Source organism: Giraffa tippelskirchi, chromosome 12, assembly GCF_054371585.1.
Source record: "Giraffa tippelskirchi isolate mGirTip1 chromosome 12, T2T-mGirTip1v1.2.pri, whole genome shotgun sequence".
Classification (NCBI taxonomy): domain Eukaryota; kingdom Metazoa; phylum Chordata; class Mammalia; order Artiodactyla; family Giraffidae; genus Giraffa; species Giraffa tippelskirchi.
Genome location: NC_137286.1, coordinates 106,975,237 through 106,990,796, shown reverse-complemented (window position 1 = coordinate 106,990,796; position 15,560 = coordinate 106,975,237). Strand labels below are relative to the sequence as shown.

General features: G+C 34.3%; 1 protein-coding gene across 2 annotated transcripts in view; it reads right to left on the bottom strand.

Annotated features, from left to right (window-relative positions):
- The window catches only part of PSPC1 (paraspeckle component 1), a 77,600-nt gene that overhangs the window by 41,357 nt on the left and 20,683 nt on the right, over positions 1-15,560 (bottom strand). For both annotated transcript variants that reach the window (XR_014071044.1, XM_081549152.1), the window contains exons 5-6: positions 14,786-14,870; positions 11,369-11,474 (exon numbers count right to left, since the gene is read on the bottom strand). Coding sequence is in view for 1 of the 2 variants with exons in the window: in XM_081549152.1 (XP_081405278.1) it covers positions 11,369-11,474; positions 14,786-14,870 (191 nt within the window). In the remaining variant the exon portion in view is untranslated. The remainder of the gene's footprint in view (positions 1-11,368; positions 11,475-14,785; positions 14,871-15,560) is intronic.

Sequence of the window (15,560 nt, the reverse complement as noted above, 5' to 3'; positions counted from 1 at the left end):
TAAAATCACAAAAAAGGTAGGCCACTTTGCCAAGAAATTATCCACTCATTTAAAAAGCATTAAGTTATTAAAAGGTGTGCATCAAGAAACTAATTTTCTAATAAACTAAAACGGGCAATAAGAAATGTTCCTATTAACAGAACTCAAATAACAGCATGCAAACTTTCCAACATAACCAACAGAGAAAGGTATGGAAGACTTAACACTTTAAATTCAAGTAATAAAAAACAGTATTTTCCAAGACATTATATCATTCACTGCTATATGGGGAGGGGGGGAAATATTTTAGGTAACATAAGACAACTGTTAAAATATAAACTATACAGTATGTTTTCTGTTCAATTTGAATGCATGCATTCCAAAGTATCTACACCCATGAGTATGGAGGAAATGTTCCTCAGTTTTATGACTGCCAGAGTGAACCATTACATCACACTTCATTAGGGAACCACAAAGTAAGAAACAGTTATCAGAACAAATCTATTAGAATGTCCAAAATCCTAAACAGTGACAACAGGAAATGCAGGTGAGGTCGTGGAGAAACAGGAATTCTCATTCTTTGCTGGTGGGAATGCAAAACAGCATGTCCAATTTAGAAGACAATTTAACAGGTTTTTGGTTTTGTGTTTTTTTGTTTTTTTTACAAAACTAAGCCTCCTCTTTCTATACAATCCAGCAATCACACTCCTTATTATTTACCCAAAGGTATCAAAAACTTATGTCCACACAAAAACCTGCATACAAATACTTATAACAGTATTATTCATAACTGCCAAACAAGATGTCCTTCATTTGGTGACTGGATAAACTGTGGTACATCTGGGTAACAGATTATTATTCAATGTTAAAAAGAAATGAGCTATGAAGTCATGAAAAAACAGAGGAGGAACCTACTTAAATGTGTATTACTAAAAAGCCAAAATGAAGACTCTTGATTCCAACTATGTGACATTCTGAAAAAGGCAAAAATATGGACACAAGAAGGGAATCAGTGATTGCCAGGAATTACGGGGAGGGAGAAATACTAGGTGGAGCACAGAGGATGTTTAAGGGCAATGAAATTACTGTGTGGGTATGTGTCATCACACATTTGTCAAAACCCGAGAATGTGCAGCAACGAATATAAACTATGAACTTTTGGTGATAAGGATGTGTTAGTGAAGGTTCACCTGCTGTGTGACAGGTACACTCCGTGTGCTGCAAGGATCTGATGTGGGGGAATCTGACAGTGAGGAGTCTGTAGGCATGCGGGGCAAGGAGTCTGTATGCATGTGGGGGGAAGGGAACATATTTTTTATCTAAAAAATAAAACTTCACTTTTTTAAAACTTTAAAATGTTTCTCTTTGAATAAATTTTATCTTAACTTACATCAAGTTTTACTCATGAACTTGTTAAATATTGAATCAGAAATAGAAGGAACCCCAAATACAAGTAGGGGGTTTTATTCTTCGCTTAATGTATTCATTAACCCAAACACATGTGCCTCTTAAACTACATTCACTCAACAGTGTATTTCTAAAGCCTGGTTCAGGTAACTTCATAGACATAATGTTTGGAGGTCAATGTCAAATTCAACTGACTAAGTAGCAAACTTCATTGCTACTTGTTAATACATAGGATGGCTCTCTAATTGAAAATGAATTAAACACAACTACATATAATCTAGCCATACCCATCAAGAGACAGAAGGGAATAAATATTTTAAACAAATCAATTTTTAAATAAATTTTTATTGAACTGAGAATTTTATTTCTAATCTATATACCTAAGGGACATTTTCAAGATCACTCTTTTCAACTGTCATGGAAAATTTCATTTGAAAACCTGCTTTAAAAAACTGAAATTAATAAGGGGTATATAATTATTCCTCAAATTTAGTTATTTTATCCCAAACGCTTAAAGAAATCAGCAATCTGGGTATCAACTACAACACAGACTTAATACTTTTAATTGTATCTTACCAATGTACATATAATACTGGTGATTGGTTTGCATTTCTTTACCTATAACTTCTTACCCAGTACACTTCCATGTCAAAATCAAAACAACTATCATGACTGGCCAGATGAAGGGATGAAAGACGAAACAGAAGAGCAAATATCAGCTGCAACAGAAGCAATTTCTAGTCGGTCTCACCAACAGAAAAAAGCTAATAAAGCATAAGTGTTCCAATGTATGAAGAATTATGTATTTAAAGATGAGAATATCTTTTTCTATTTGTGATACTAGACATAAAACAAGTTATCTTAGTAATCTACCAGAAGATTGAAATCTTGACAAGCTATAGTTTCTAAGTAGTTAACTCAAAGCAAGAAATTCAATATACAGTAATATTTAAAAGTACTTAAATGATACCTAAATACAGTTCAAGAGTTTACTTAAAATTTACATTTATAAGAGAAACTACGATACAAGCATTTAATTTTGTTTAAAAGCAAGATTTAGGGAAAGTAATAGCACACCAAATTAAGATGTTATATCATGAGAATCACTACAAATTTATAACCAGAAAAGACAGGATTTGAAATGTGGCTGCACAATGTAGTGGAGGGTATCACAAGACAACGAGGCAAACTTACCCATATACGTTCAAGAACTTGGAATTCTAAACAGAAGTAAGCGCATTTCATCAGCAGAGCGTGCTTACAAACTCAAGCTTCCTGCTCCCTACCACTAGTAGTTAGGAATTATACAGGGATACGGATATTCACATTTATCTCGTTCGATCTGGTAAAAAAATTCTGACATTTCAGGTGATACTACAAAGCTTCAATATGAAGTACAGAATACACAAAATACTGATTGGCCTTAAAAAAATTTTTTTTACATAGTCACCTCATAGGACAACTCCTGTAAGATGTTCTAAATATTATAAGAAGTCACAAAGGAGAAGTAACAAGTTTTTATGTCTTCATAAAATCTTGTTATGATTTCAAGCTACTTAATAATTGAACAAAATTCCTATTATTTACATTGCACATAGTGGACATTTCAAAATCCGTGTTCACTCTAGTTCACTTGGCAAATACAAGTAAACTCTCTTCTCCAGCCTCTCTTAAAAAGGTAAACATTAGCTAAAGTGCTTACCATTCTGAACCAAGTAAGATGAGAAGAACTTACCATTTCAAATATACCTACAGCACAGCGGAATAATAAGTCAATCACATTAGCTTTTAAAATACACCCAATATAGCTCCTCAACAGTGCAGAGACTACACACTCTTTCTCAAGCAGGCAATTTTCTCTAAACTTTCAGAACTTTTTTTAGCTGTGTCTCTTAACCTACCCCACACAGGTCCTCTGTACCTAAAATATAAAATACTCTAAAATCCTCAAAGATGTAACCCTAGGCTTGATTTCTTTCTGTATCCTCTACAAAGCTCAGGACTATTATAAACTCAGGAAAAAACAGTGAACAAAATTTCCTTACTAAAGGAAACCTCCAGTCTTCCTGTAAGTCTAACAATCTTGAAGGGATATTCAAGTGGAATGCACCTACTAAAAAGTTAAATGTGTGAAAACTAAGCACAAAAAATGGTTATTTTACTCTTCACCATGTGATGCCATTATGAACACTACAAAAATACATCAATAGCTAGGTCTCAATGCCACCTATGTTTCAAAACTACTAATGATGAACATCTGAGACTTTAGTATTCAATAAAAATATTGAGGTTTGGTGGCTCATAAAGAACATTCAAAACCATGTGATTGAGCTGCTTGCCGTAGTCTGAAAAAGACAACTATTTAATCCTCCCAGTTTATATTTAAGTAACTACACTATAACAAATACAAAATGTCTGACTGCAAAAAACTCAGAGGGGTCAACTATTGAACAAAAATGTCAGAAAATAATTAGAAGGCAATATAAGTACTAAAAATCATATTAAAAATGATCCAGGATCACAGCCGGGGTGAGTAGTCAGAGATCATATATGTGCTGAACACACACCTTCTCCACGAGGGAAAAAGGGATATGGAAGTTTCTGTGGAAAATAAGCCTCTCTGTGACTATAATGGAAGGTAAGGTCAAAGAAGTCATCTGATATGACACAGAAATAATTAAGTCTAACAAAGTGTTCTCTGATGAAGTGTGTAAAGAATCAAACCACTTCCATCTGGATTCAGTTAAAAGACTTTGAAATATGAATGATAAAACAGAGGGGGGAAAATGCTGTTCATAATCATAACAAGGGAACATGGGTGACCACAACCTGATTTGCCTGAGATGGCTTATTTCATACCTGCTGTTTAAAAAAAAAAAAAAAAAGGAAATTTTACCTAGTACTCATATTCACTTGTCCTAGTTTGGATGGAAACTTTAAAGTTTTCCCTACAAATGATTAGATATTATTAAAATAAATAAATAAATCCTTTTGAGATGTGATCAAAGATTTAACAGCTGGTTAAAATGGTATTATATCTTCAACCCAAATTACACAAATCATCAAAATTCTAAAGATCATCTCCTCGAGTCTATGTTAGTTAACATTATAAAAATGTTATCTTTGCTTTTATTTGATGATAAAGTCTATGTACCATCCTCAAATATTCAGAAACATTCTTGGCTCACTGTAATAAATCAATTAAATTATTTTAGTAAATAAATGAAACCATATTAACAACAAAAAATGGTCACAACTTGTGCATCCTATGAAAGACCACTGCAACAAACCTGCTATTATCCATTTTAATTTTCACCATCAGGTCCAAACGATCAGAAGTGGGCTTCCATTATACCAGCAATTGGCGATGAATGACCTTCCCACATCTAAATCTGACACCAAACCGTACACCAAACAGCTCTTCAGTTATTTCCACAGGATGATGAAAAGTGTCATCCTATGAAATGTGTCAGATACTTAACCCTTCCAAAATAATGCAATTTTCTACTGTAATACAACCAAATCACTTGTTAGAACTAAATAATTTACTGAAAAAAAGAGAAGTGATAGCCATGGGAAAACCACAAAATTTTGGCAGCTTCTCTCAAAAACTCAAAAACCATGTAAGAAAATATATTTGGACCTACTCATTACTAAGTGACAAGTGGGATCAGCTGGCTCTGCCAGCACCTATTAATGAAACTTTATTACTGGCTAGAATTTCTGTTGAGTTTTGTACAGGGAAAATGGGGGATTGTGGGGGTGGGGGAGTTAGGTTATAATTAAATCAAGGGATAATGATAAAAAGAAACAATACCCGCACAAGAAGCAGGAAGGGACTGGAATAAAATAAAACAAAAGCCCAAATGTGGCAGTCCAAGTCAAAGGATTTGCCACAACTGACTGAAAAAAGAGACTTGACCACTCCAAGACATCAGCAATGTGGCTGTGACGCTGTATCAGCTCTTCCCATAACTTCTGCTCTGACTTATAACCATGACTACCAATGAACATTCAGGACACTAATCTGGATTCTTCAGAACCAAGAATCAAGGTTCTAGGATATGAGGCATTCTGCTCAACAGGCCTTCTAAAAACACTGAAAAATAAACATACAAATTAATAAAATTACATCTTAAATCACAAATTCTTTATGAGTTTGGTTAATATGGGGCATTTTTTATAAATTCCCTCCCCTAACTGAAAGGTCATTGCTGAGCGGTGAAAGACGCTGGGATTCTCGGCCTCAGGAGGAGAGGAGGGGCAAGTGACGAGGCTGACTGCTCAGAAAGTTTGTGTGATAAGGTTTTATTAAAGTATAAAAGAGATAGAGACAGCTTCTGACACAGACATCATAAGGGGGCAGAAAGAGGGCCCCGCTACTAGTCTTTAGCCAGATGTTACATAGCTACTAGCAGGCTGTTAATTAGAGAAAGGAAACGTCTCAAAACTCAGAGACGGGCACCAGGCCCCTCACCCAAAATATGCATTCTGGGATGACATTGGCACAAGGCGAGTTGTCCTGGGCCACAAAACTACTGACATGAATCTTGAAGAAAGGCAGGTTTCCAAACAAATACTAGTCTCATGAAAATAGCTTAAGAGAACATTTGCATGAGTAAAACATACTGGTTTGTCAAGTCAGTTCTGAGTCTTAGGCAGAACCACCTTGGAAGACAGAGTCTAGCTTAAGAAAAACATTTCCATAAGAAAAATGCATTGGTTAGCTCAAGGTTCAAGAAAAGTTAAGTTCAGGTGGGACCAGGTATCGTTATGGCAACAGAAAATTTTAAAACAAACCTCTTTTTAAATTTGTATAGAGAAGGGAAAAAAATCTAACACTTGTTAATTGTTTCTTCCTGCTGCTTAAGAGATAAAAAATGTCTGACACTTGCAGGCTATTTCCTCCATTTGGAGACCCCTCGCCTTCCGGCCCGTTACCCTCTCACAACTCCCAAACTGGCCAGAGATCATAGGTCAGCAAACTTTTTGGGGAAAGGACTGGATAGTATTTCAGGCTCTGCTGACCATACAGTCTTGACACAATATCAGAGTTATGTCACCACTAGTCAATGCTGCCATTCAGGGGCAAAACAGCCATAAGCAAAACATAAACATGGCTGCGTTCCCATAAACCTGTTTTAAAAACAGGCTGCGCTCAGATCTGGCCTGACTTACCCTAGTCTGCAGACTCCCAGTCAAAATGAAATATTTTAAAAACAAAAAATTAATATATCATTTAAGACAATACTCCTTTCCATGTAAAGGATGCAAGTCCAATAAAAAGTTGCCACACCAAAATCCTACAGAGCACAATTCACACAGAAGGCTGTGCCATTTGTACTGTTAACTAGGTGAGCCCTATCTCCCGTGCATAATGAACCTAAGCTCTCACTTCACCCAAACTCCACAGGTTCCATAAAAAATTCAACTAGTATCACTATATTCATCTCAACATATGTCTCATTTCAACATCTGGCCAGTGGTTTCTGATCTTTGCTGATGAAAATAAGTAACCCCAAGAGCTTTTTAAAATGCTGATCCCATGGCTGCAACCCAGTCCCACTGGACTAGATCTCAGGCACTTTTCTAAGTTCCACAGAAATGCTGCAAAGGTTGAAAATTACTGGATTTTCAACCAGTGTGCTACCAATGGATAATCCACCAAAATCTACTAAAATCACAAAATGAATCAGTGAGTAGGATGGAGACCTGAGCACCCACCTTTTTTAAAAGCTCCCTGATTCCTTACTATGCATGATCAGAAACACTACCATGGAAGAGGCCTCTCTCAGTCGGGCTGCATCCTCTCACTGCTTGTGGCCTTGCTGTCCAGTCCCAGGAGCTACAATGGACACCTCTGACTAAGGAACGGGGGTCAAATTACTGCCTTGGCATGTAATAAACATTCAGGCTTTTATGCAAGTGTTCAATTCTCCAGGGCTATTTCCACCTACTCAAAAAGGAATAAAAATTACATATATATATCTATATATGAAACAGATATGAAGAGCTATTCTTTTCTTTACTAAAACCCAAACATTAATACTGACCATGCCAGCCAAAGAAACTACTTAAGTTTTAAAACAAAGTAGCATCCAATCTAAGCACTGATCCAATTCTCCAAGTTGAAGTATTTTATAACTACATGATACCACTACTAAAGCCAGAAAGACATTTACCTATTTTATGACATCATCATTTTTCCAAGAAAGTTTACTACAAGAAAATGCATTTTAAAAATATTCTAATTAAAATTTCCTCTTTACACCAATCCAAGCTGTATACACAAATAAAGACTGGTACACACATAGCAGTACTTAAATGTTTAAACTACTGAATCTACAGGCAGTAAAATAAAACAACCTATAAAAAAAAAAAAAACAATCATACAGACAGATTCACAAATTCTTACTGTTAACTGAATAACTTCTGTGTTCAAAAGCTGTAAAATTGTGATAAGTAGAAAATTTCAACCTAGAAACTGGTCTGTCTAGAAAATGGTCCCATTATACTGCAGTAAAAACAAACCTAAATGAAATTAAGGCACGGCATAAAAATACATACAGTGTTACAGGAGTCAAAAATATATTATGCTACAAGAGTGAAAAATAACATGTTTAATTTATAATTACAAGTTTATTATCAAATAGCATGACTTTCTCTAAGGAGAAATAAGGTATGAAATTAAAATGACAGCTTCTAATTGATGAAGAGTTGGCATATTCTTGAAACTCTTAAAAATATATTCCCATGTATGTTATAATATTATGATCAATTTGAAAGCTAACAAAGAAAAACATGATCAAACACAATACGTCTTTTGCTACATTAAAAAATATATACTATTCAAGACAAAATAACTATTTTATACTCCGAAGCAGCTACTATTAGTTGTGTTGGAATATTCCTAATAGGAATATTAGAAAGAAGTGAGAGGTGGCATCTTAAAACAAACCAAGTAAACCTACATGACTTTTATTACTCAGGCAAGCTGAACACTTACCATGTGATTCCTCCCTTTACACTGAACAGGGAAATAAGAGAAGCACATAAGAGGGCCTAATTTCAAAGCTTTTAAAAACAAAAACAAACATTAAAATTGTTTAACAAATTTTTTGAGACAGTTTTGAAAGTAAATGAAGAATAACTGAAGCAACAATGGCCTCAATGTTTTTCTATTAACACAAACCACTTAAGACCAGTAAAGAGCTTTCATTAATACTGCTTTAGTGCCTGATTAGCCTGATTAGTTTATACTAACAAGCATTATGAAGTTAGGAACCAAATAAAACTGAGACCAAAATGATGAAAAATTTGTCTATTCATAATTTCTAATCTCAGAAAAACCTAAAAATAGAACAAAGACTATATTTTCCTCTACATATTAAATATCATTGCTACATACTATTTTAAATGATTCCTTTCTAAAATATTAAGAACATACTAACTTTGGAGCCTAACATGTGACTATTAATTTAAAAAAAAAAAATCACCAACTCCAGCCCACTGTTCAGTAAACTTTTTCTGTAAAGAGCCAAAGAGTAAGTCTTTTAGGTTTTATGGGTCACAATTACTGTTCAGAAGTCTCTTTTTTTCTTATCAACACTTTAAAAATGTGAACACCATTCTCAGCTCCGTGGTAGGGTGGTACAAAAATGCGTGGAGGTTCCAGGCTACGTTTGCAGACCTCTACACCAGCCACATTAATCTCATGATGCTTCAAATATGTAAAACATACTTTTGGTAACTACTTAAAACTCTATTAATGTTAAAATATTTAATCATCTAACTTTTCTGACAGCATAATCTTGTGAAACAATAAATGAGCTACTTCTGAAATTCCACTAAACCTACCATACTTTTAAATATCTAATTTATTTATTCTCAAAGTTCCCTGGCTATTACATTTTACCCACCATTAAAATGAATTTGAAACATTCCAATGTTTTAAGTATTTGCAGGATTTCAATTTTAAACTGTAGCATCATTTCTAAATAGTTTTTGTATAAAAAGTCAAAACTATCTCTCCTTCATTAATTATACCTACCACTTGAACATATTAAAAAATACTGATACAGGTTTTTAAAAACTGAAATTTCAAAGAATGAGAGTTTGTAATCAAGCTTTCCATGTAGTCAACTTAAGTTTAACAGAACATATTAATCATTTCCTTCTGGTCCCTAAATAACTTAAATCATTCGACACAGCTACATATTTGCTCCAAGGACATAAAGTTTATGCCAGAAAAATATTAAGAAAGCTAATCCCACCAGCTTAACTATAGACAAGCAGTTTAGAAAATGATATACTGAGGTACACAGAAGAACTAGGAAGAATTTCCTAGTCATCAATGGAATGAAATAAAATTTCTCTAAGAAATGTATCACATGCACTTTTCTATATTTTAAGATTAAAACACTAGTTACTAGTTTTCAAAATATACACATTTGGAAAATTTTTTAAATTCCACATTCTTTTAACATTGTAAAATATTCTCACATTGATAAATCCAACAGATTTATATTAAAATTTAACAGTGAAAAAGAAGACCACAATTTAAAAATGTTACTATGTAAGTATTATGTACCCAAGAGGAAAAGAGATTTTAATAAAGCTAGAAATTACTCAAAAAAAAAAAACCCAACGCTCAAAAAACTTAACTAATTTGGTAATAGGATTTAAAATCTATTAACTTTTAGTGTGACTTTAACAAAAAGTTTTCCAACTGAATTTAAATGCCATGTAATTTTCATTCAAAGGACATTTACTTGATGGAAGGCAAAAAAATAAAAAGTTCTTGATCACTATTCTACTTAGGATTTACTTTGCTGTATTCATTTTAATTTAAAAAAGCTTTAAAATTTTCCAGGGACAGAGACAGTCAGAAAAAAAAGGTACTGGTAATTTGAATTAATACGTTTAGCTTCAGAAACTTACTCAAGAATCATGGCTTTAAAACAGTTAGAGAAAAAAATATTGGTAAGTATTTTTTAGAGTGAGTTGTTAAGCTGGCATTCATCTAAGGTGAACAATGAGACTCTGTTATCATTTAGAACCTGTGGGTTATAACATATCTTAAGTATCCTTTTTTGCCCTACCACTTCACCTCCCTAAAACAAAAACAAGAGTCAGATAAAGTCTCTAGAAATAACTTCCATAAGAAACTCAGGCATAAAGAAACTTGTTGAACATCACTGCCAGGATATAATCAACAAGATCCAGGATGTGAAATATTCTATATGAGGGGCTGTTTCTTTAAAAATAAAAACAATAAGGAAACAATGAAAAAAAAAAAAGAAAATCTACAAACTAAAAAGAATGGATGTATCAACCCATTTGAAGAAATCAAATTATTTCTTTTAAAGATTGTGAAGACTTGGACAAATTGGGGTTTTAACTACTTAAAAGAATAGTAACTTTTAAGTAACTTTAAGTAACTGACAACTTTTAAGCTATGATAAAGAAATTTTTTGAGAGTCCTTATCTTTTATAGGTCCACACTCACATAAAATTATACGAAGTCAAGGTTTTCATACAAAAAATTTCAGGATTACTTAAAGATGAAAAAGATCAGCCAAGTACTAATAACTCTTATGGCTGACCAATAAGCACATACTACTCTACTCTTCTATATGCCTAAAATCTTCCAAACTAAAGAATTGACATCAATTAATGGTGAAAATCAATCAAGTGGAGATGATGGGATTTATCAAGATTCCTAATTTACCAGCAATTAAAAAAAGATAAAGTGAAATGAAGCAAAATTTAATATCCATTTCATAAAGCATGATTACCTTCAGAAACTAATTTTGGTTTACTACCTGTAAGAGGTTAAGAAACTTGTTAGTTTATCATAAACATAACGATTCAGAAAGATTAGAAAATACAGTACTATATAAAGCAATATCTAAAGAATTCTAAGTATACATCATCCACCTAACAATATAACATCACTTTAGTTAACTAGTACTTTACTTACATTTTCCATATAGTTTGGCTTAAAGCCCTCCTGCTGTCGCCTCAGCTCCTCCTGTTCTCTGTGTCGGATCATTTCCTCTTCACGACGACGGTGCTCTTCCTCATGCCTGAGAGATTTGTAAATACAAACTCAGGGTGTGACATATAAGCCATAACCAGATATCTTATTTCAGGTAAAACAAAATCATTTATGTGTATCATGTATTTATATATTATGCCAGTCTCTGATAATGAGTGGCTTATCAGATTTATCCTCCTTCTATTTTGCTCTAAACCTTTAATAAATCAAACAAACCAATGAAATAGTAATTATCTAGGGTAAGTCAAAAAACAGTAAAATAACAGCATCCTAGTTATATGCTTACAGTCAAAAAAAAAAATCCAGGCTCCAGAAGCTCAAACCAGTACTCTCTTACAGAACAAAGAAAAAGCCTGGGATTCACCACTGGCAAAGCAGTTAGTACCAACCACTGCAAATTACCACACCGCTGAGACAAAAATCCTACTATGTACAGAAGGAAGCCTTCATAAGCCACCTCTCCCTCACCGCATCAATCCACTGAGGAAATCTCCTGGGAGCAGGTATCTGTGTACCACCTGTTTTTGTAAATTTTGGAACAATCGTTCACTCACTGTGGCTACCTCTGGGTTAGAGCACTTGAGACAGAGACCATATGACATGGAAAGCCTAAAATATTTACGAAGGAGCCCTTTCCCAGAATAAGTCTGCCAACCTCTGCCCTAGAGGCATATTCAAGCATGGAACAACAAAAACCTAATATGTATGTGAAGGATCACTATTAAATAATAATTAGTTGTAATATGACTAAGAGGGAAACCCACAAAATATTAATAATATTGAAAATATTATCTCAGACTACAGTATAGTATAAAGGTGACTCTATTGAGGTATACTCTTGATTGTGGTAGCCTGGAACCAAACCCACACTACCTCTGAGGTATGCCTGTATTACTGCAGTACCTTGTATTCGCTCCTTGTAATTTTCTCTCAGGCTCCTTTCCCATTTATTATTTGGAATTCTACTTCTAACAACTAAGGAAAAGCTGTCCATTCTCCTCCATTTATTTACTTATTCATTAAATTACTTTTATCAGCACAGACTCATGGATATTTGACCTGAGTAAGTATCATTTGACAAATGTAAAACCTATAATTTCTTATTTTGTTGTTGAAATTGTTCCAACTTTGGCCTTTAGGAGCATCTTCAGTTTAGCTCCTGTATTCTTTCAACAGGCCTGAGCTTAGTTCAAGGACTTCCCTTCACTCTGGCACATCAGTCAACTTGGACTTTTTAATATTGGAATCAGCCACTTTTCCAAAAAGCCCTGGTTCCTTTTATTGGAGAATGGTATTCGGAAACAAAAATCTGGGCATTATTCCTGAGGCATCACTGCTTCTGGGTAGACAGGGCTAGGAAATATATATATGTATACTTATGAACCCACATATATACACACATCTATATTTCTGTATTTGTCTAAACGGCACTCAGTTCACACTGATACTCTGATCCCCACTGAACACGACAAGATTCATTTTCATTTTAGCCTTTCTGCCTTCTTTCTTTCTCCAACAATGAGAAACCTCAGGTCATATTTACCTAATTTATTCATTTAAGAAAGTATATACATTATTCTTAATAACGTCTTGATCAAAAAGGGAAAAAAGTAGTTTCAGAATTGCAAACCTATATCCCTATATATTTTTTCATTATGGTTTATCACAGGATACTGAATATAGTTCCCTGCACTATACAGTAGGACCCTATTGTTTGTTTATTCTATACATCCCACACTGCTTACTTTTAATTACTTATTACTTCAGCATAAGTATAGGGCACTAATTTTAAAAGCCTAGCTGAAAAGGATAAATGTAAAAGGCAAAAGCTAGATTCAGAAAGGTTTGTTTTAGGAGAGAGGAGGTTTCCTTGTATTTGGACAAGTAGAGACTTAAACACAATTACATAAAACAGAAAAAAGGAGTAAGAAAGAAATTGAGGTCGCTCCTGGTGGTAAAGAATCCGCTTGCCAATGAAGGAGACCCGGGTTCAATCCCTGGTTCGGGAAGATTCCACATGCCACAGAGCAACTGAGCCCAGGTGCCACAACTATTGAGCCTGCACCCTAGATCCTGTGCTCCACAACAAGAAAAGGCACAACAATGAGAAAAACATGCACCGCAACTAGAAACTAGCCCCTTCTCTCTGTAACTTGAGAAAGCCCACAGGTAGCGACAAAGACCCAGCGCAGCAATCAATCAATAAATAAATAAAAATTGTTTTTAAAAAAAGAAAGACATTGAAAACGGCCCCTCCGGAAAGGAGTTAATGGGGGAGTTTCTTTTACAACAGTGGTTTCCTAACTTGAGAATGCCTCAGAGTCACCTGGAGGGTTTATCACAACACAGGTGAGTCAGCTTATGACTCAGCAGTACTGAGACTAGGATGCTGATGCTGCCTGCCAAGTACTATAAATTGAGAGTAAGTAGGTTAGAGTAAAATCAGAGTAGTCCTAATACAGAAACACACATACACTGATATCATCAGGTACAAAGTTGGAAAAAATACACTATACGAACAACTATCTATCTCCAGTCCATGAGGACACTTCAAACTCATTAACAATTTTTCACTTTCTTTTATTTCCCATGAGCACCTTACTTCCCATCACAGCACTTAGTACTTTAACAGCACTTTCAAAACAAAATTTTAAGCTTGCTTTAATCATAGCTGTGCTTACAATTCCTAATTAAGACTATTGAAACATGTGAGAGTAATATTTATCTCACATTTTACAATTAAATCTTGCAGATGCAAGAAAAACTGTTAATTTTTCTTTCCACATCTTAGATCAACTACTCCCTTAAACCTCCTTCCTTGACCTAAAAGATTTTAAGTTGCTGGTCACAGTTGTCTATCATGTACTGAGATCTCTGATGCCCATATCATTTTTACTGTGGATTCTACCACCAGATTTCTTTTTTAAATAAATTATCATAAGTACAAAAATGCATAATGGCATTCAGACCAGTCTTAAACACATGGAAAAATAAAAACTAAGAATGCAAATATATCCATTTATAGAAAAATAGTCCAATAAATCACAGCCCATTTTTACAGTAAATTATATGAAATAATGCCTAAGGCCTCCAAGTTCACAGTGTCTGTGAAGTGTCCACAACTGGCTAGAAACAATCATATTGACAGAATAATGAATTATGGGAGATTGTTAGTAATTCCATAACTGTAGTCAAAAATGGACAATTCTGTTATTTTTTTCTGTATTTTCCAATTAATATTAAATACAACTTGTCAATAACAGACACTGGTGTTTTATTAATAACATATGCAATAAAAGCTACATATATTCACATATCTGTTATAATGATGTTCTTTACCTCAGCTGTATTTGCTTTCGTTTTTGTAGCTCTTGGTTTCTGAGTTCTTCCAAACGTCTGAGTTCCTCTTGACGCCTCATTAAATCTACAAAATATTGACTACAGATTAATATTTTTAGCTTCTTCTTCTGTATTTTTACATCTATAAGCATACAGGTTCTCCACGACTGGCAATGTATGTAGTAACTTATTTATACTCATGAACCTAGCTTCTCTTTTTAAAGTCTTATCACACCATTGTACAATGAAAGATTATAAGCTGTGTAATGAACCAGATCAATATCATTCCTGGGCCCATTTCTTCAGATATATGAAGAAAATAAAATCTACCCTTATGCTAAAAAATTAGTAACTGCTTTAACACAGGGTCTGGAACATACTAAAAATAGAATGAACAGTAACTATATTTTCATTTACACAGTTTTAAGCAAATTATAATTTTTTTCAGCAGCAAGCTTGAAGCCCAAAACGATGCCTTGGGAAACATCAGCAGAGGGCACATTAAGCATCAGACCAGAAACGGTAGGAAAAATGGGATAGGACGTGGCATAAAATCCCAAAACATCCCTCCCAACACTGTCAGCACGTTTCCTCCTGCATCAAGTCAGTGTCACATGAAGAAAAGAGAGGACAGTTCCTGAAAGGGGAAAAAGGGCTGAACACTGATGTGAACAAGCCCACTTTAAACAAGACGAGCATTCCCACTGTCATCAACTCAAGTCACATATCAAGAACAGGGCTTTCAGAGTGAAGCAACACAATGAAAGATGCCCAT